The sequence below is a fragment of the Lytechinus variegatus genome, chromosome 1 (assembly GCF_018143015.1).
Source record: "Lytechinus variegatus isolate NC3 chromosome 1, Lvar_3.0, whole genome shotgun sequence".
Classification (NCBI taxonomy): domain Eukaryota; kingdom Metazoa; phylum Echinodermata; class Echinoidea; order Temnopleuroida; family Toxopneustidae; genus Lytechinus; species Lytechinus variegatus.
This window is the reverse complement of record NC_054740.1, coordinates 6,629,046-6,651,732: the sequence shown is the minus strand read 5'-3', so window position 1 is coordinate 6,651,732 and position 22,687 is coordinate 6,629,046. Positions and strand designations below refer to the sequence as shown.

The 22,687-nt window shown below is 37.6% G+C and overlaps 1 protein-coding gene across 1 annotated transcript; it reads right to left on the bottom strand.

The window, feature by feature from the left end:
- Nucleotides 1-303: 303 nt before the first annotated feature.
- LOC121415883 (hsc70-interacting protein-like) lies at nucleotides 304-13,141 on the bottom strand. The gene is made up of 7 exons (XM_041609297.1): nucleotides 12,788-13,141; nucleotides 6,731-6,879; nucleotides 6,030-6,252; nucleotides 5,198-5,411; nucleotides 2,991-3,107; nucleotides 2,271-2,531; nucleotides 304-716 (listed from the first exon to the last, which is right to left on the bottom strand). Exons 1-7 carry the CDS (start codon nucleotides 12,895-12,897, stop codon nucleotides 468-470), a joined length of 1,323 nt encoding a protein of 440 aa, XP_041465231.1. The 5' UTR covers nucleotides 12,898-13,141; the 3' UTR covers nucleotides 304-467.
- Between the last annotated feature and the right edge of the window lie 9,546 nt (nucleotides 13,142-22,687).

Genomic DNA, 22,687 nt, shown 5'->3' with positions numbered 1-22,687 from the left:
CTTGGTTTATTTCAATTATGGTACATTATAAAGGAAGTAAACTATATGTGTTTCTCTCCTAGAATAAGTGTGATGACATAATAACAAGAATCACTTCAAAAAGTTCCATCACATGTAACAAACATTGTTGCATTATCTGAATGTTATATTATGGAAAGGTGTTTCTTAAAACATAATCATCATCCAAAAGAACTTGATATATACACTGCCCTACATAAGCAAAAGGAAAAGAGTGACATGCCAACAAAAAACAAAATTTAGGTCATTTAGATTTTCACAATTCATGCAGAGTGCTCGATTGTCATGCTTAATTTTATCACAACCAGAGGTGAATGTTTGCTAGGCAAAACATTTTAGTATTGCATTTTGTAAGGACAAATGAATATTACTCTAACAAATAATTCCATGTCAATTAGTTCCTTTTGCTAACTTAGGGCAAATTAAATGTATCAGGAATCAGTGAGACCTCAATCAATATCTTGAGTGCTGGCTCCTGGTGCTGATGGTTCTCCTTGAGCTCCTCCAGAGGAGGGTGGGGTTGATGGTGGGGGTCCTCCTGCAGGTCCAGGCCCTCCTGCTCCAGGACCACCCGGTCCTCTTGGAACCTTTGATTGCATCTTAGCAATGAGTCTGGTGATCTTAGGATTGTCTTTATACTTGGCAATGTTTGAAGGGTCGCTGCTGATCTCTGCAAAGGCTTCTTGGACTTCTGGATCCTGATGGGAGATGATAACAATGTACATAGATAAGTTCACATTGAAATAGGCATTCATATTTTGTGACCTGCCACCCCCAAACTGACAATAGTCCCCAGGAAATATTCCCTGTAAATAGCCAAAATATTAATTTTTTGTGTTCAGAAAGTAAAAAATAGCTCATCTGAAATGTTAACTCTTCTTCTTCATACAGTCAAAATTTCAAGTTGTGAAGTCAAATAGAAAACAAGATACAAGAGTTTCTTTGACACAATGTTTTGCGGACTGCTTAGAAGTTTCATTCACATTCAATCAAGTACTTATTTGGTTTATTGTTGATCAATCTTGACAAAAACATTAGGATGTGCTTTTCAAATAATCACAGTCACCCAACATGAATTTTGGGTGACTGACTGTGGGTTTTGGAGTGGGTGGTCACATATTTTATTACAAATATTGATTATCAAACATACAAAATCTAATGAGACAAAACGGCTTTTAACAGGTAGTATGCATTTGTACAAAAATACAATATGAATATAAAACAATGCGGACAAGATAGAGGTGGATAAAAGGAGACAAAACACTAAAAAACATCAAAATCTTGTAAAAGATGTGTGAAAAAATGTGATAGTCATATTCTATTAACACATTCTTTTACCAATTCATGAATGCATTATTGTATTATATGCATTAGAACCAAGATCAATTTTTTTGCCATATACTAGGCAGCTGCATTTCAATTTTTTAAGCACGTATATATCCTGTCAATATCTAATGACCAAACTCAAAATCAATAAGCTGACCACAAATTTGTTTCTTTCTTTTAAAGAGAGGGTTAAAAAATACAAGACCTAATTCAATTGGTAAGTTTTAATCAACTTCATTCAATAAACTACATGTAATTGACTCAATGTCAAATTATTCATGGAGATATTGACAGAACAAATGAAATGAGGATTCATGTGTGATGATCACTCAAGAAAAAGGTGTCATTGCATGCTCTTTAAAGGACAAGTCCACCCCAACAAAAACTTGATTTGAATAAAAAGAGAAAATTCAACAAGCATAACACTGAAAAACAAAATAGTTATATGAACGAGCCAGTTACATCCAAATGAGTGAGTTGATGACATCACTCACTATTTCTTTTGTGAAATATGAAATATTTTTATTTTCTCATCACTGTCATGTGAAATGAAGTTTCATTCCTCACTGAACACATGGAATTCCATTATTTTAACATTTTGTGCTTCAGGCAGGGAGGTCCTAATTGTCGAATTCGTAAAAATTGAAATATTGCATAATTCAAACAATAAAAAACAAAAGAAATAGTGAGTGAGTGACATCATCGACTCTCTCATTTGGATGTAACTGGCTCGTTCATATAACTATTTTGTTGAAAATAAGCGAAACTTTGAAATGTCATAACTTTCTTATTTTACATCCGATTTTGATGAAATTTTCAGTATTGTGCTTGTCTGATTTTTCTTTATTTTCAGTGTGTGAAAATGGTCTTAAAAACGCTTTGATATCATATATTTGATGCAAGTTAGTATGTGTAGAATGGCTCACCTGCAGGGCAGTAATAATCTCAGGGTCGGACATGATGCCACCGATATCAGGCATGCCTCCTCCCATGCCACCAGGCATACCACCGGGAAATCCCCCTGGCATACCACCAGGCATACCACCTGGCATACCACCAGGGAATCCCCCTGGCATACCACCGGGGAATCCCCCTGGGAAGCCACCAGGCATACCCCCTGGAAACCCACCAGGAAAACCACCAGGAAATCCTGATTCAGCTTCTTGCTTTCTCCTCTCTTCATCTTCCTACATATATAAAAACAATTAATAAAAAAAAACATTGAAAACAACAACTTGTAGGAGAAATACCATGTTTTAGATTACTTTATCTAGAACCCCCCCCCCCCTGAAATTTAACTGAATTATACTAGAATTGTGTCCAAACATTGAGCAATTACACATTACCCAGAGGTAGTAAGTAGCAATCAAGGTCCAACAAGTCTGTTAGAAAAGAACAGAGCTAGCTGGCAGTTTAATGTTTTTAGTGTGCCATCTTGTGCCAAAACCATGCAAACAGACTTTTCTCAATCTCTATCATTAAGATCATGATCTTTTTCACTGATATTGCTACTACTTTGACTTTCACAAAAACTGTTTTTATCGAGTTTTTCAGCATTATTTTCCAATGGTGAGTGTCAGAACCATTTGAGCATGATGTTTGCAAACAATCATTCATTATTACAATATATCATTTGATTTTCTTACCTTTCTTGCTTTCTCTTGGGCTAATTTTGCCAATCTGATCCTTTCCTTCTTCGCCTTGATTTCTTTGTCTTCTTGTTTTCTCTCATACTTCCTCTTATGTTCTGCAATCTTTTTGGCCTGCAAAGAGAATATTAAATTATGTGATTTTCCTTTTCTATTAAAAAATAGCCTTTTGCAGTTTACACACTTACTTTAGGGCAATTCCATAAAATGATCAAACTTTTTTTTACGTCCGGCCCCCATTTTTAAGTTCTACTTCACTTCATAAACTGACCATGGTCATTTGAGCGCATTACAGACTGTCAAAAGAACCAGAAATCAGAGACAGAAAAATTCATGAAGGCCCCACATATAGGGGGCAGACATACATATCTTATGGAATTTAATTGCCATTTACTTTCAGTAATTGCATCCTGATCTTCAGCTTATTCCATATTGAGAAAGAATTTGTGATTTTATATCAACAAGACAGATTCATCAGATAAGATACATGTATGTATTTCACATCATAATCGTTTTAGGACACATTCTTTCATACAATACAGTAATGGAAGAGTAATGTACACTTTGGGAAATTACCAAAACTAAAGAAATTATCGAAAATCTTTTTCTTTCAATACCACTGGAATTTCATTGTGCACTATGACAAACCCAGCACCAAGAATAAAGCAGTCAATGCAGCAGTGTAAATATCTAACTATCAACTACTGTGAAAATGTAGCAGGTTCATTTGAAAAGAATAGCTTTTAATACTGAGCTACTCAGTAACTTCATGAATGCTTCTTTCCAGTTGACAAGTAACAGGGTATTCAATTCCCCTGTGATCAATGAATAGGCTAGACAAGCTTCTGAATATACATGTAAGCCTGAAGAATAGGGCATGATGGGTTAAGGGACATATTCCATTCAAATTACTCAGAAATATACATAGCCCGATGAGGATTTGAACAAGACGTGGTAAACTCCTATTCACTATGAACCAAGCCACCTGTAATCTTGACAGGTATATAAAGGAAGTTCACCTAGGCCTAGCTTGTGAGCAGTCGAGCGCACAAGGCCAGGATACAGTGACACATGTAACCAACATCATGACATCATCGATCATACAGCCATGTACATCACAAGACTATACAACATGCCTAACCCCTAACCTTTTCACTGTATTCTGGCTTTGTTATTACCTATTTATGCTGGCCTTTTTTGCCAGCAAAAATTGGTAATGCTAGTGGGGCTGCATTTTCAACCCCTAAACCAGATTATGCTAATCATTTTGGGGATGAAATTAAAATTTATGAAATAATTTTTATGTAAAAAACAGGACCCTGTCATATAAAATGTTGCGAACGGTGGAATAAAATAAATCTCTGATAATCACAAATTGTGATTCATTTCATTAATTGCAACTTTTCATACAACAGGGTCCTATAGTGAATCACATTTTAGTGACATGACACTAAATCAAACCTAATAAAATTTTATGGAATAGGGACATAAAACTTTTAAAATGATCATGAAAAATCAAAGCCTTAGATTTTCTATGTTGGCATTTAACAAGGTTCATTGACTGGAGTCTTGTGCAAAGTGATCAGTGATGCTTGATAACCCAATATTTAGGTTCATCATGAAATTGGTCCTTATACTATACTTATCAAAGTTATTACATTTCAAAAATCTTGGTCAAGATTTCATTTTGACGATGATGTAGGTCACTGCCTTCGGAAAAGCGGCACTAATGAATAACGGTCAATATTACCATTATCTACAGCTGTATAATATGCAATTCAAGATATCATTTGTAACAATTTATGACTGTTTGCATGTTGGTAATCATGATTTTAGATTATTCACAAAGTAATCTTGACTTAGTAATTGTGACATCAATTTTTACTGCTTACAAATTGCTACAAACAGCTTTTAATTACTTTTTATACAGCTGTAGCTAATAATGATTATATTGACTGTTGTAAATTTTCGGAATATATCATAGACATTTACATTTCCCTCACTAGGCCCATTTTGCCCTTGTCACAAATCTGGCAATATGACATCACTTGGGGAAAATGTATGTGATATTTCCCTTCAAGCCAGTCAATATCATATAATATGCACATGTGACAATGATCTCAATTAGTTATTGTCATCTTGTGATTCATCATAAAACCCTGTGTCACATGATCCTTAAAAAAAGAACTATTTTCTAGACTTACATTTGGCTCTACTTCTTTCAGCATCTCATAAGCAGATTCATCAAAGTCCAGCTTGCAAGCCATCTGTAGGTCCTTAAAAGCCTCTTCCCAATGGCCCAGCATTCGATGGGCTTTACCCCTCCACTTGTAAACCTGGGCAGAGTCAGGGTTAAGATCTTGTCCTTTGTTACAGTCACGGATAGCTGCATTGGGCTTCTTTAGACGGACATAGCAGCTGTGGAAAGAAGGAAATCGTGGACTTGTCTATCATAGTGTCTGGAAGTATATCATCAGAAATATGAATTTGAAACAAAACTAGGTGATTACAGGGGACTTTTCAAGGTAAGTTTGTGTATGCACTATTAAAGGTACAGTACTGCATGCCAAATGTACAACTAGAGGAGTGCATACCACAAAGCACCAATCCATGCTGTATTTGCAAGATCCTTGAACGCATTTTATAATAATAGTGATAACAACTCTTATTTACCAAGGGTAGCCACTCTCAGCTGTAAGCTGTTCACCCAACGGGTCCTTCATAATTATTACCCTTTTCCATTCTCATACGTCAAGCACCAACAAGAAGGCAGAAGGTCTCATTTTTTGTAAATCTTTGGTATGACTTGGCCAGGGATCGAACCCGCGACCTCCCGTTCATGGGGCGCGCAATCTACCACTGAGCCACCGTACAAATTAACCTTGATTCCAAAAGAATAAAACTACTTGTTTGAATGAAATGAGTATAACTGATGAGAATCTTATTATTTTCATTTTATGATTGATCAAAGGTAAAAAGCTAAAAAAGTCACAGCCATACCTCATTCCACCAAGAAGATATATGTGATCATCTTACCTTGCTCTCTTAGCATGGAACAAAGCTGAACGTGGATTGCGCAATATAGCTTGAGTGAAAAGCTGGACGGCTTCTTCCAAGTTTCCATCTGACATGGCAACCATTGCCTCAGACTTCTTTTGGATAGCTTCCTCTTGCATTTCATCTGTAACTTCAAGACTTGTATCTCCCATCTCTTGAGGCTCATCCATGTCTGGTTCAATCACACCATCTTCATCAAGTTCTATAAAAAGTCACAAGTTAAACCAGTAACACATTAAGTTTCATTATTTTAAAAAGGGCATGGCCACAGGGCCCATTTGTTAGTATTATTTTATGTAGCTGGGATACCCGCTTCCGAGCAATTATTACCAGGCCTTGACGTTTGCCAGCATTGGGGGACAAGATATGTCAAAAAGCTGAAGCATTGCCTTGGGCCAAGTTTACAATTTTAACGCTGTTGAACAGTTTTCTTTAGAAATCATTGAACATAGAGAGATAGACAGGGATATAGAGCAAATATATACAGCCTTTGATCAAAGATTTGGTGAAACTATGATCCCCTCAGTGACGCAAATGTGGCCATTATCCTTCGTTGCTGCGCTCCTCAAGAAAACAGTGGCATTCCGTCATCACTTTGGGAACCATAGTTCCAACAACTTCCTCAAAAAGCAGTAAATATCTGTTCACTATTACATGGCTGTGCATAATTGTTAACCTACCAAGATCACTTTCTTCACTCTCTGGTTCCATAGGTTCTGGTTCAGGTGTTGGTTCCTGTGCTGGCTCTGGTGATGGGGGAGCCTGAGCAGAAGGTTCAGGCTCTGGTTTGCTCTCCGTCTCTTTGGGCTCTGGCAGCTTGGCACCAAGGCTGGTCATGAGATGAATTGAGAAATATATTGAAAATCATAAAAATGAAGAATTATATATCAAATTAAAGGGGAAAAAAAACACGATAGTGTACATCATTTGATGAAACTCTCTTAATTGATATTTTAAAGTTCTCTCTCTGAATGCTTCAAACACGCACAATTACGTCCGCGAAATTGGGGTTTTTTGATGACGTGTTCGAGAGACGTGATTGGCTCTCCAAAGTCAAGCTCCACTTGCATGCAAAACCTGTTGTGAGGGTACATTTTCTCCACACTGTCACTGAATACTTCGATCACGAAATGAAAGAAAACCCAGAAGTTTCTCTAGATTTTGGATTTTCAAATTGATGATTTTGAAGATGAAGAGAATGATGAAGTTTCTAGCTCTAGTGACGTGGATGGAGATAAATTAGGGGAATTACGTACGATGAGTCGGCCGGACAATTCAACTTGCATGCCGATTATTTGCTACCAACTCATGCAGCTGCTATAGTGCTAGCTGCACTTACCGCAGGCCAAAATAAATCCATGAAAATGAATTCCAGCCTGACCATCCAGACAGAGTCTGTTCCCTAATTTACTCTAAAGAAGGAAAATAATGATAAAACTGTACTTACAAACAAGTAAATATATCCGAATCTGAGAGCAAATCAACTCAACGAATAGCAGCAGACGATTATGCACCGACGAGAAACTTCACGTGGCTAGGATAAATTGTCACTCGTTCTGTTAGATGTAATTTCGCCCTCATTATTTTGACAAAATTACTAAACTCGGAGAATTATTTATCTATATAAACATAAAGTAACACCTCGTACTATTTTTAAATTATGATAAAACCCTTTTTGAAGCAAAAAGTTAAGGTAAATTAAAATTAGATGTAAAAGATCATCCCCAACATGTGTAGCTCGTATATTGTAAACAAACCATCCAAAATGTCTATTGAGAGCTGTGCAATACGTGCATCTACTCTCTCAGTCAAGGCGAGCAAGCAATGTGTGTTTGTGATGGTTTGTTTACAATCACATACGAGCTACGCATGTTGGGGATTATCTTTTATATCTAATTTTAATTTACCTCAACTTTTTGCTTCAAAAAAGGTTTTATCGTAATTTAAAAATAGTACGAGGTGTTACTATACTTTTATAGATAAATAATTCCCTGAGTTTCGTAATTTTGTCAAAGTAATGAGATACAAATTATATCTAACAGAACGAGTGACAACTTATCCCATGCAGCCACGTGAAGGGAATTATCGTCGGTGCATATCGTCTGCTGCTATTCGTTGAGTTGATTTGCCTTCTGATTCTGATATATTCACTTGTTTGTAAGTACAGTTATATCATTATTTTCCTTCTTTAGAGTAAATTCGGGAAGAGACTCTGTCTGGATGGTCAGGCTGGAATTCATTTTCATGGATTTATTTTGGCCCGCGGTACCGTATGTGCAGCTAGCACTAGCAGCTGCATATGTTGGTAGCGAATCAGCATGCAAGTTGAATTGTCCGACTCATCATCATAGGCGTAATTCCCCTAATTTACCTCCATCCACGTCACTATGCTAGAAACTTCATCATAATTCTCTTCATCTTCAAAATCGTCAATTTGAAAATCCAAAATCTAGATAAACTTCTGGGTTTTCTTTCATTTCGTGATCGAAGTATTCAGTGACAGTTTGGAGAAAACATACCCTCGCAACAGGTTTTGCATGCAAGTGGAGCTTGACATGGGAGAGCCAATCATGCCTCTCGTACACTCATACACGTCATCAAATTCGAGTCAATTCAGAGACCGATGGGAGGCGTATTTCGGAGAGGCATTTTAGCGCTTTTTAATCGGCGATTTCCACCTTTTGTATTACTTTCGTTATTTTTGAATGACAAAATGATAAACCCCACATCATGACCTTTCCACTGATATATAATAAGGCCATATTCATAATCAATATATTTCTCCTTCAAACATTGTGAGACTGAAAAAAACCAAGAGGAGGGATCACCCACAAGATCTACTGTACAGCTGATTCCAGAGAATGGCAGCACTACGAGAGAAAGATTTTTTTCTTTCAAGTCTGCGTGCATACAAACAATACCACTACACCATTCTGCACCAAATAACTTATCCAATATATCAAGAAAACAATAAGCCAAACATTGCATTGTTAACTTATTCAGCACACAGGGGTTGGATATGTAAATGGTATAGGCAAAGAGAAAACAAAGTATGGATGATTGAAATAAAAATTTTGGGGGCTCAAAAAAGTCTAATATTTTCATTCATATGATTTTTTAATGCAGTTTTGCAATCCTCATTAAACTTCCTTTCAGAAAATGTATACTTTTGAATGGATGGGTAAGCATTTTTAAAATCATGATATACAGGGTTATAAGCGGCTCCCATATGACGTCACAAATTTTAATGTTCATAACTCTCTTTTATATTCTTTGATGAATTTTCATCAAATATTCACTAATATTCTCTCTACATTTCTGCCTTCAAAGTTGGAACACTATTCATCAAGGTGAACTTCCCCTTTAAAAAGGTTTATGGGCTACAGTTGTTATTTTCCACCAATAGTGAGCCTCACAAAAATGTGCTCAAAACTACAATTTTTGAGCCCTCTGGTGAATAATAATTTTTTTTAAATCCCAAAGATTATCATGAAAACTGATCATGAACTGGCATCATTGCACTTGATGCCCCTAAAAAGCATCAATGTTTCTACCTTCTTCAAGGGGAGTGAACAGTGTGTGGTCTCTCATTGACTGTGTGTTGTAAATACATAGTCTTAAAATATAGGTTCTCAGATACATCATACATGTATCTACTAATATTACAGAGAATAAATTAATCTATAATTGTATTTGTATCTAGAGAAACTAAAATGTACTTGGTAACATAATTATTATTGAAAGATTTTACGGTAAACACCATGTATGTATGAGCGTAACTTACCCAGTCTGTTTACGTCACCATTTTAGAATCTTTTGTTATCGATACCAAGATGTACCACACGCGTGTAGAGCTGCCAACTTGGATTAAAAAAAAACTTGAATCGGCCGATAAATATCATGAATCGTAAAAATACTTTTTTCGGTCAAAAAATATCATAACACATGCTAAATGATATTTTTTGACTGAAACAAATATTTTACGACTCGTAATATTTATTAGCCGATGCAAGTATTTTTTAAATCTTAGACTACAGCTCTACACGTGTGTGGTATCGATAACAAAAGATTCTAAAATGGTGACTTAAACAGACTGGGTAAGTTCAGGCGCGTAGCCAGGGGGGGCGGTTGGGGCAGTCGCCCCCCCCCCAAAACGACCCCAAAAAGAAAAAAAGAAGGAAAAAAAGAGAGGAGAAAAGGAAAAGGGAAGGGAGGAAAGGGAAGAAAGGAAGGTAGCTTTGTGGTTTTTCTTTTTATTCTTTATTTTTTTCTCAAAAGAGAAACTCCTTCACTCTTCTTGCTCTAAATTTATATATGAATTTTGCTTCCGCGCTGTGCGCGGTTAGATGACAATATTGAAGTTCTCCATTGTTTCCCCCACCTTTTCTCTGAACCCTGTTTTTCCTCCTCAGCTATGTGCTTCTTGCCAGTTAAAGTTAAAATTGTATAAATTAGGGCATGAATTTGAGTAAGGTTAGGCCGAAGTAATTATATGAAGTTATCTTTTTTTTTAATTGATCGCGCAACTTCTGGGTCTGGTCGGCTCCGGGCGGGTAAAATCTTTATATCAGTTTCTGCCGTCACCTCCATAAAGTCAACTTCTCCCGCTTTTCAGCTCGTTACTAAACAACCATAATTATGGGGCAAACATGTTCCTAATTTAGAAAGAGGAAGGTATGAAATTTGTGTCGTAAAAATAAAAAAGTACAATATTTTTTATCAAATTGTATTAAACTTTATGTCATTTCCCTGTATACATTCATCTCCTGTCCTGTTTTGCGCCCTCAGTTTGAAATTTTGACTGACACTTAAGTTTCTTTATATTCAAAATGAAGCGCTTCAGGATAAGTCAAAAAAATTAGGCATCCTTTTTTTTTATATAGATAGTTTCAATGAATCGCAGAAGTTTCAACTTTTTGCGCACTATTTTCCTTGTAATGAAGTTCAATAATCTTAGAAAATCAATTGAATTAGAGCCGATTGGGTATTCATCTACATTTGATGAAACGTCCGCCCTTTGAAATTTCAGAGTTTCATTGCTCTGCGAGGAATATCTTCCTCTACCAATCTTCTCCTCTGTTTTGCGAGTTAAAAATATGCACTGTTGCTAAATTGTTTGTAATCAAATCTGATCTTTCCAAAGAAAGTATTCAATAAATCTTTGAGAAAACCCTTTTCTTGGGACCCTTTTTATGGCAAGAAAAATTGATAAAACGCTTTAGCTTCCGCGCTTCGCGCGGAGTTATTATCATTTTAATTTCCTCCATTGTATACCTCTTTTGTGCATTCACAATCATTTGAAAAAAAAGGTTCAAAATCGCAATATAGTCAATCGAATTGGAGGTACTAGAGACAAGAGAAACGGATCCTTTTCATTTTAATTTATGAAACACTTAAAGCTTCGCGCGGGAGGGGGAATCTCCCCCTCCCTGCACCCACCCCCTAGGGAGCGCGCTTCGGGCGCTCTGTAAGTGTTGGCACGCTTCGCGTGCATTTACCGCCCCCTCCAAAATGAAATCCTGGCTATGCGGTTGGGTAAGTTACGCTCATGCTCTTATGTTTTTTTCAAATTTAGTACTATTCATGTAATAAATATAATGAAATTTAGTACTAACGGGGGGTTAATATGGTTTGGGCCCATTAACGTGAATTTCGGCTCCGAACATAACGGACAAGTGTTGATTTAGCCTGACTTTGATTGTGGGAATCTCATTCCTACACAGAGATAAATGGGATCCAATTCCAGGCGTCATTGGGGAGTAAGCCCACAAAGTAAATGTTTTTTACTCCCCAGACGCCTCCAGGCTACTAATACAGTGAGTTGGTAAGAACTTACTTAGACTCACTCATTCAATGAACAAGGTTATGATATAACCTTGTTCTCAGTTACATCTCTATGTGTGGCAAAATAAGGTTGACAATGTTTGGATTATTTTCTCTTTTTCGTTTGGAATTTTTTTTACATTCTCAGTTTCCATTACAGCACTGCAGGGTAGGAATTAATTTTTTTTTACATTGGGGCTACCACTGAATATCTTGGGGCTATTTTCAAATTCATGGGGCTACTTTTTTTATCGCTTATGATCAATTACCTTTTGACATTACGAGACTCACTGTGACGCCTAACAGCTCAGAACATTTTTTTTGCTCCCTGTGGTGGGAGAATGCCCTACAGGCCTTACAATAATCAACAGTGATCCCACAGTTGCCTTCAGCTTCACACACTTCAGATTTGAGCCAATCGAGGCCCCAAGACTTTATTGGCTTATTCAAACATTAAAGAAATCAGATTTAAATGTTTAAGTGTGTTTTGACACCCTCACTCCACATCCCCTTTACAACCACACACACATATATGGGCTTATTTATTTTTCATCTTTAAGAACCATGAACAATGAACCAGCCATCAGCCACTTTTGTTATGAATTGTAACTAACAAAATGGTCAATCGAAACGGGGGTATAAAAAGGAGAACTTTTCGTTTTTTGAGGTTCCAGTCTGTGCCCAGATCATGTTGACCAGGAAAACTGCCACTCGTACCTTCATCCATCATGTCCATATATTCGTGGTAAGTGCACAATTTCTGTTTTCATAATTTATCTTGCTAGATATTTTGACCATAATCTACCCTGTCCCGTGAGTATGGGTAAATACACGGTGAGCTCCTGGGCGCCGGCCCGCTACGCGGGCCAGCGCTCCCTGGCCCTGGGTTAGTCTAGAGACAGAGTTAGACTTACCTCTCCAACCATTCCTTGTAAAACTCGAGAGGTTTGGAATGTAAAACGTCAGGATTTGCCTTACAGACAGTCACGAATTCCTTCAGCAACTGTAGTTGTCCTGGATCCATTTTGATCTCTTCCTAGTCTTATCTGACAAAGAACAGAGGCCTAAAATTTAGATCCAATCAAGTCTTGGCAGACTAAATATAACTAGGCGTTCGTTCCCAACACAAATTGTTGCATGTGGTTCACCGTATTATGACTATTATCGGTATCCCAATATCACACGTGTACGAATATCATGGAAACATCGACAGCACACCCTCGACGAGACGACCTCGATAAAGAATAATCTCGAGATGATGCGCGAGGATCGACGTGCGCGTGCGAGCGAGGGCAGTGTTTCCGCCAAAGGTTTCCACAGTCATTGGTTGATTTCCCAAAACTTTTTCCCAAAAATTTTCAGCTAGCGCTGGCAATATTTATTTGATGAGATATCATCTTCATGACCCAATGCAAACAGCTAGTCATTAATATATGTTCTTTTTCCTCCCCTAGGTTAAAAATCCTGGTGCCACCACTACCCCGGACCCGATACTGCAAGTTAACCGAGAACAAAAAAAAAGAAAAGATGAAAGGGAAGAAAAGGAAGATGTTAGATATGATGTTATTTCCTGAATACCATGTCAAAATCAATCTCAAAGTTATCATGAAAGGGTGTGTTTTTCTCGCTCGCTTCGCTCGCTCGGGACTTATAAGCCGTAAAGCAGCTTTCTGCCGTGCGTGCCTTGCTATATGCCACCTCTTTTTTGTACTTATCACCCATTGAGCTTCGGGGCACAATCATAAACAAAATCCTGTTCTCACCATGATATGACCGGGAATTTTTTGATCTTCCCCCCCCCCCCCGGCCACCGACCCCTGTTACGCCCCTACTGGTATATACTACTTTCCTATATGAAGGTATGCCTTTATCTCGTAAGGAGAAGGATATTTTATCTTTATTTCTTTAAACATTTAGGCTCCCTCACCCTTGGCCCTTAATTTGCTTTGGTTTGTTTCGGTTGGTGTTAATGTACAGTGTACAAAAATGGATCATTCTATGGAGACGCATAGGCCTATATACCATTCACTGTTTACCCCCCCCCCCCCCCCTCTCCCTCCCAATACGCCAGAGGACATTGACGAGTGAACTCATTTTAAAACCTTTATCCAATTCAATCAAGGATTTAAAGGGAAGTTCACCCTGGAGAAAATTTTGTTGTAAATCTAGCAGTAAAAATACTAATAAATAATTGGTGAAAATCCATTAAAAGTTAAAAAAGTTATTATAGGAGTTTAAGTTTTAGATAGTGAGACGTCATATACGAGCAGCTGCCCCACTCATCATGTTATGTAATCAAATGCATGAAAATATAATGGTGATAAGTATATATATTTTTTATTTTTAGGAACTGATGTGAGATAATTTGTCTGTTGATATACTGAAGGTACAATTTTTTCACATTAATTTTCTGAGAAAAAGACATTTTATTGATTTACCATGTTTACCATACACTAATTTTGGAAGGCTGTTTTCATATGACGTCACAAATCAAATGATTAAAATTCTATAGAATAACCTTTAATTTATTTATTTTATTATTAGGCAGTTAATCATTTTCTGCTATTTGTCATGGGTAGACCGTAGACGATTAACGCTTAATGCATGACCCCCAAGGGAGATACCACGCTAAAACATTGGGGGAGGGGAGGGGGACCTGTATTTTACTTGCGTTTTTCAGCCTCCTGTTCTCTTTCCTCATTATTGAAGAAATCACAGGGGAATTTAAGGTCACCCCTAATTCGCCCTTCAAGTAGCCGGCCTATATAACCTCGCTCTTACAGAGCCTCAGCTTATTACAGTGAGAATTCAGAAATTAAGAAGAAGCTGTGCAATAAAAAAAATCTTTTCTCAATCATCATTGAGAATTAAAATAAGAAGTTCGATCATTTTTCGAGCTTTGATTACATCAGCTTTTATTTGTTTTCGCAATGAAAATCTTTCCACCCCCACCAATAAATGCGGGCACGGGCGCAGATAGAGGGCTAGGGGGACTTGAGCCAGGCGTGGATCTATGGGGGGGGGCCGAGGGGGCCTTGACCCCCCCCCCCCCTTCGGCTAAAAAAAAAGAGAGAGGGAAAGAAAGAGAAAAAGAGGGGAAGAGGGGAAAGAAAAGAAAAAAAGAAGAAAGGAAGAAAAAAAGAGAGGAAAAGGGGGGAAAGAAAAAGGAAAAGAGAGAGAGGAGAGGGGGAAAAGAAGAGGGGGGAAGGGAGAGGAAGAGGGGGAAGGAAGAAGAGGGGAAAAAAGAGAGGAAAGGGGGAAAGAAAAGAGGAAAAAGGGAAGAGGGGGAAGGAAGGAAAGGAAAAGAGAGAGGAAAAGGGGAAAGAAAGAGAAGGAAAAAGAGAGGGAAAGGAAAAGGAGAAAAAAAGAGAGAGAGGAAGAGGGGAAAGGAAGAGAAAAAAAGAGAGAGAGGAAAAAGAGGAAAGAAAAGAAGGAATAGAAGAAAAGAAAGCGGGAGGGAGAGGGAGGAAAGAAGAGAAAAGAGAGGGGAAAGAAAAGTAGAAGGGAAAGAAAAAAGAAAAAAAAAGAAGAGGGGAAAGAAAGAGAAAAAAGCGGAAGAGGGGGAAGGAAGAGAAGAAAAGGGGAGGGGGAGGGAGAAAAAAAAGAAGAAGAGGGGGGAAGAGAGAGGAAAAGGAGAAAAAAGGAAAGAGAGGGAGAGGGAAGAAAGAAGAGGAAAAAAGAGAGAGAAGGGGGAAGAAAAGGGGAAAGGAAGAGAAGAAAAGGGAGGGGAGAGGGGAAAAAAAGAGGAAGAGGGGAAAGAAAAGGAGAGAGAGGAAGAGGGAGGAAAGAAAAAAAAGAGAGGGGAAAGAAAAGAAGAAAAAAGGGGAAAAGAAGAGGGGAAAGAAAGAGAAAAAAGAGGAAGAGGGTGAAAAGGGAGAGGAAGAGGGGAAAGGAGAAAAAAGGAGAAAGAGGAAAAGGGAAGAGAAAAGAGAAGAAAAAAGAAAGAGAGAAAGGGGGAAAGAAGAGAAGAAAAGGGGAGAGGAAGAGGGGAAGGACGACAAGAAAAAAAAGAGGAAGAGGAGGAAAGAAAATGATGTTCGAACTAAAAGGGCGCTGAAATGATGTTCGAAGGAATGTCAAAATGCTGTTCGAACTGGGGGCAGAATTGATGTTTGAACGGGGGGGGGGGGCGAATTGATGTTCGACGTAGGGGCACCAAATTGATGTTGAAACTAGGGGGCGCCAAATTGATACTCGAGCTAGGGGGGGGGCGAAATGGTATTCGAACTAGGGGCGCCAAATTGATGTTGGACCTACATGTAGGGGCGCCGAATCGATATTCGAACTAGGAGGGCGCCGAAATGATGTTCGAAGGGATGCCAAAATGATGTTCGAACTGGGGGCCGAATTGATGTTCGAACGGGGGGGGCCGAAGTGATGATCGACCTACATGTAGGGGCGCCGAATTGATATTCGAACTAGGGGCGCCAAATTGATGTTGGACCTACATGTAGGGGCGCCGAAATGATATTCGAACTAGGAGGGCGCCGAAATGATGTTCGAAGGGATGTTAAAATGATGTTTGAACTGGGGGCGCCAAATTAATACTCGATCTGGGGAGGGGGGCCGAATCAATGTTCGAGCTAGGGGGGCGCCAGTTGATATTCAAACTAGGGGGGCGCCGAATTGATGTTCGAACTAGGGGGGCGCAAAATTGATACTCGAGCTAGGGGGGAATGATATTCGAACTAGGGAAGGCAAATTGAGTTCGAAGGGATGCTAAAATGATGTTCGAACTAGGGGCCGAATTTATGTTTGAACGTGGGGGGGGGGCACATTGATGATCGCCCTACATGTAGGGGCGCCAAATTAATATTCAACTAGGGGCGCCGAACTGATATTCGAACTAGGAGGGCGCCGAAATGATGTTCAAAGTGGGGGCGCCAAATTGATACTCGAACTAGGGAGGGGGGCCGAATCGATGTTCGAGGTAGGGGTGCCAAATTGATACTCAAACTAGGGGGCGCCGAATTGATGTTCAAACTAGGGGGGGGGGCGCAAAATTGATACTCGAGCTAGGGGGGCGAAATGATATTCGAACTAGGGAAGGAAAATTTAGTTCGAAGGGATGCCAAAATGATGTTCGAAGGGGGGGGGGGACAAATTGATGATCTACCTACATGTAGGGGCGCCTAACTGCCGCCTTGTTGTTGACTCATTGTTCCATATATTGAAAGTTTGAAATGCCTTGGCCTTGAGGTTTTTAGGCCTTGGCCTTAGGGATTGAAGCCTTGGTCTTGGGTATTAAAGCCTTGGCCTTGGAGGTTTGAGCCTTGACTACAACACTGATGGATATATTGATAGATATTATTTACAGAAATTTTGAAGTTTACTTGCACACACTAAGAAATAAATGTTCAGAATTGAACCCCGAAAGGTTGATGCAAAATCAGCACCCTATGGGTTCAAAAATTGAACCCCTGATTTGGGGTTCAAAAATTGAACCCTGCGGTTGGGGTTCATTTTTGCACCATGCGGGTTCAATTTGAAATTAAGGGGTGCAGTTTTTAACCCGCAGGGTGCTGCCGATTTTGCATGAACCTTTCGGGGTTCAATTTTGAACCTTTATTTCTTAGTGTGCAATATGTAAAAGAATAAATGATACTTTCATTGTAATTGTGAAAGTTTGGGATGCGGTTTTTATTTTTTGACGAATCGTCAAATACTCAAATAACTGAAATAACTCTATGGTTTATATCGTTTTTTGTTTCATGTAGTAATGCGTAAAAGACAGCTATATACAGTTGATGATACGACACCTTTTCGTTTCCAACCTACAGTGGGAAATCACGTTTTATTTTTAATAAACGAATTCCACTAAAACTAGTACGTGGATTTACTCAGGCCTAAACTGCATTGCTATCATTTACATTTATTGTTACATCTTGAAATAGTTGATGTATACAAGATACATGGGACCTTGGAATTCATGTTTCACTAGTTTTGTATGAAAGAGAGAGATAAGAACTTATCGTCCAAAATGATTCGAACTTAAGATCATTGTTTTCATATTTATAAAGACACTGACAATAAAGTATAGTTTTACAGTATATTTATCTTTAGTATCTAATATTCTTTTTATATACACCGTTTACACGCATTCTGTTTCTTTTGAAAATCTATTTGGAGTATATAAAATTTGAGCAAGATTATAAGATACATAACCTTTTGATACTTTATATGATTGTTGCAAGAGCGGAAGAGCCAATGTTTGCTGATTAGGATTGACAAGACAACTCACAGTTTTGAATGGATTTCAAGCGAATAACAAAAGATTATATAATACATCCAAACACTTACAGATCTAAGTAGGCAGTGCACTCCCAATTAGTAAATGCTGAGTGCTGACTACTGAATCTACCTCAACTATATAATAAAAAACATGTAAATTTATATCTTTTTTCAAGAATATCTTACCCAAAATCAAATATTAATTTTCTTTCATGCAAAATATGCAATTTAGTTATTGCACAACCAGTTTTCATACGCGGCGATACAGGGGCGTCATCCCCGTAAGATTTTTCAACCCCTGAAGCAAAAAGTAGAAAAGAAAAAAATAATGGGAGCACCCACAAGACCAAAGAATGCCTACAATGCAAGAGAGGTATCTGTGAGAAGTAACTGAACTAGACATTACCCATTTGGCAATGGGAGTACATATTTCGGCACGATTATTAATTTGACTTGAAATTAGGGCCCCCTTAGAAATCTTGGATCCGCGCCTGGCTCCCGCTCACATAATTCTAACAGGGTCTACTCTGATGAGAAGTTAAACGAAATTCAAAGCATCAAATGGTTAAAATAGAAATCGCTCGAGTTTCCCGCTCGCATTGATTATTTTAAAGTGATATTACATTTATTCATGAACACATCATTATAAAACAATTATTCAATTGCCTCTTCTTCATGCATAGGCGGATCCAGGTGGGGACCCGAGGGGCCCGGACCCCCCTATTGGTAAAGCAGAAAAAGGAGGAAAGAAAGAAAAAGGAAGGAAAAGAAAAGAGAAAAAGAAAAGGAGGAAGACGAATGAATAAAATAAGATGAGAGGAAGACTTGGAAAAAATATTTTATGTAACTATATAAAATTTTCGCTTGCGCTTCGCGCTCGCATTGCCATTTAAGTGATCCACATATCTTGTTCATCACGGAGCTTAAATATCAAGTTTGGGAGTCAGTATACAAAACATATTTCTCCTTGGAAATCGAACTTTCATTAATTTTTGTGATTTACATATTGATTTTTAAAAAGTGCTCGGTTAAAAAGTCAGTTTTATGGTCTGAATATTAACATTTTCCAATTGCGATGCGCGTTCGCGAATTTTGATTTATCAGGTACCTATTATTTTCATGTATTCCATAAAGTTTTCAAAATATCCCTTTTCAGGTCTGATTGTAAAAACGCAGCAGCTAGCGCTGCTATGCTTGCCTTTTTGATTGGCGGGTTATGTATGTCTCAATATTGATTGTATAACAAACTACTTAAAATCCCCTTTTCATGACAGTTTATCAAAAATTTCGGCTCGCGATTTGCGCTCGCATTAATGGTTAAAAATATATCAACTAATTAATGATGCATCCTATTTATGAATAAAAAGGTGCTTGAAATGTTCAGGCCATAATATCATCAGATTCCTCGCCCTCCTTATGCATTAATACTAAGATATCAATTTAATATGTAAATTGTCACTTTTGTTTTATCTCGCGCTTAGCAAGATGAATAGGAAGATAAAGATATATAGTCATCATATTCATATGATAACATGTCCTAAGTCAAGGTCCTATGTCTCAAAATTAAAGTAATAATGAAACATATCAGCTCTTTATCATGTGCGATTTATATCCACCTTACAAGTTTCCTACAAAGTGTTTGAAATATCAGATCGGAATATCAAATATTTTAAGCTCGCGCTTCGCGCTCGCTATTATTTTCATGATAAAAGATTGTTTAGAATGCCTAGATTCTAGGTCTTAATCTGAAACACACGCGCGCATTTTCGTTCAGTTATCCAGTTTCAGATCACAATATCAAAATTAATGTAGGAAGATCCCCTTTTCTCATCCCTTTCATGATTTACAAAACACGAATAGAGTATCCCGTTCAAGGTCGAAATCTCGATTTTTTACGCTCGCGCTTCGCGCTCGCATAATTTGATTGTGAAATATGTAATGTTTTCATGGCTAAATGCAAGCAGTCCTTAAAAGGCACTTTTCGATCAGTTCAAAACGTATATAAACATTTCCTGCCCGCGCTTTGCGCTCGCATTATTAATGCATGAAGATCCCCTCTTACTCATCTTTTTCATGATTTAGGAAACATGAATAGAATGTCCCGTTCTAGGTCTAAATCTAGAATTTTTCCGCTCGCACTACGCGCTCGCATCAATTGTATAGTTATATAGCTATCTTGTTCATGATTACAAAAACTGATTAAAGTTTTCCATTCTTTATGTAGAAATGTTAAAAATTTTCAGCTCGCGCGTCGCGCTCGTATTTATTTGATTGTGAAATATGTAATGTCTTCATAGCTAAATGCAAGCAGTCTTTAAAAGGCACTTTTCGATCAGTTCAAAACGTGTACAAACATCTTTTTCATGATTTAGGAAACATGAATAGAGTGTCCCGTTCTAGGTCTAAATCTAGAATTATTCCGCTCGCACTTCGCGCTCGCATCACTTGTTTGATTTGATTTATTGTTTTCTTCTGCATCCATACTTTCGTATAATACATTTTTCACAACATAATAAACATCATATGTTAGCATTTTTGGCATGAATCATAAATAAAGAGTACTAAAAAAATAATTCCAGACAAAAATGATTAACTATATGATATTCACAATTTGCAGGAGGATTGTCATCTTAAGCAGATTGCTTGAAAAAATGACAATCCCAAACTTATAGTAATTGAATTAATACATTTATAAAGCAGAATTGGCATATATTTTCAAATACGAAACATGAATTCATGCAATATCATAATGTAAAGATGAACATGATGAAGATGATAAAGCTGAGGGTGACGGTGATATGATGATGATGATTATGATGATGATGATGATGAAGGCCATGGAGATGATGGTGGTCATGATGAAAATATTGGTAATGACTAAATCGAAGGGGGAATAAATTCACGATGAAAAGGATACGACACAAAAATTTTTACTTCAAATATTCTGAAAATAACATAGATTTAACGTTTGCCTTAAACGAGTGAAGAGACGAAGATTGTTTTACAGACTCTGCTGGTAGAGAGTTCCAAAAATCTGGACCATGGTGTCTTATGGATCTCTGCGCAATAAGCAGTTTGGGGTTGATTAAATGGAAATTTGAAGAGTTACGGGTAGGGTATGAATGAATAGATGTATTCAGAGAATAAAAATTGTGGAATGAAGGTAGATTTGAGCATGTTATTTACGTACTTAAACATAAGAAGTAAACTTTGAAGTGTATTTATGTCAAATACTGTTAGAGTCTTTAGTTTATTGAATAATGGATTTGTGTGTGATAAATATTGGGAATCAGTACAGATTCGAATTGTTTTTTTTTTCTGTAATTAAGTAATTTGTATCAAAATTTTCCATTTTTTATGTAGAAATGTCAAAAATTTTCAGCTCGCGCTTCGCGCTCGCATTATTTAATTGAAGAAAAATGTAATGTCTTCATGGCTAAATGCAAGCAGTCCTTAAAAGACACTTTTCGATCAGTTCAAAACGTATATAAACATTTTCTGCTCGCGCTTTGCGCTCTCATTACTAGGAAGATCCCCTCTTAATCATCTTTTTCATGATTTAGGAAACATGAATAGAGTGTCCCGTTCTAGGTCTAGAACTAGAACTTTTCCGCTCGCATCAATTGTTTAGTTATACTGTATAGCTATCCTGTTCATGATTACAAAAACTGATTAAATTTTACCATTCTTTATGTAGAAATGTCAAAAATTTTCAGCTCGCGCTTCGCGCTCTCATTATTTGATTGATGAAATATGTAATGTCTTCATGTCTAAATGCAAGCAGTCCATAATAGGCACTTTTCGATCAGTTCAAAACGTATATAAACACTTTCTGCTCGCCCTTTGCGCTCGCATTATTAATGTAGGAAGATCCCCTCTTAATCATCTTATTCATGATTTAGGAAACATGAATAGAGTGTCCCGTTCTAGGTCTAAATCTAGCGTGAATTTTTCCGATCGCACTTCGCGCTTGCATCAATTATTGTTTAGTTATACTCATAGCTATCCTGTTCATGATTACAAAAACTGATCAAAGTTTTCCATTCTTTATGTAGAAATGTCAAAATTTTTCAGCTCGCGCTTCGCGCTCGCATTATTTGATTGTTGAAATATATAACGTCTTCATGGCTAACTGTATGCAGTCTTTAACAGGACTGGTAGGCCTACCTTTCCGATCAGTTCAAAACGTTTATCAAAAAATTATACTCGCGTTCTCAGTATTGCAGGCACATCTTTTTTCAGAATGTTCAAATTTTAGGAAAAAATACATACAATTTCAAAAAAAGAATTGCTCGCGCTTCGCGCAGGCATTATTAATTAAGTTATGATATCATACATTTATGTTGATTTAAAGAATAAAGCTAAGAAGTGACTTATAGGACTACCTCCTTCAAAGAAACTGACGAAAAAAAACAGGCTTCGAGCGGCCGATCGGGGAAAATATGGCTGAAAAAATATTTCCGGGCCCCTTTATTGGCGAAGACTGGATCCGCCCCTGATTCATGTGCCTATGAAATAAGATAATTTAACATGCCTTTAAGGCACTTATGATTGCCTGGGGGAGGGAGGGGCCGCCATTTTCC

Coding starts and splice junctions, on each gene's coding strand:
- LOC121415883 (XM_041609297.1), bottom strand. CDS start 12,897: ATGGATCCAGGACAACTACAGTTGCTGAAGGAATTCGTGACTGTCTGT. Junction 5,412..6,029: donor TTCCATGCTAAGAGAGCAAG/GTAAGATGATCA, acceptor TTCTTTCCACAG/CTGCTATGTCCGTCTAAAGA. Junction 717..2,270: donor AGATTATTACTGCCCTGCAG/GTGAGCCATTCT, acceptor ATCTCCCATCAG/GATCCAGAAGTCCAAGAAGC.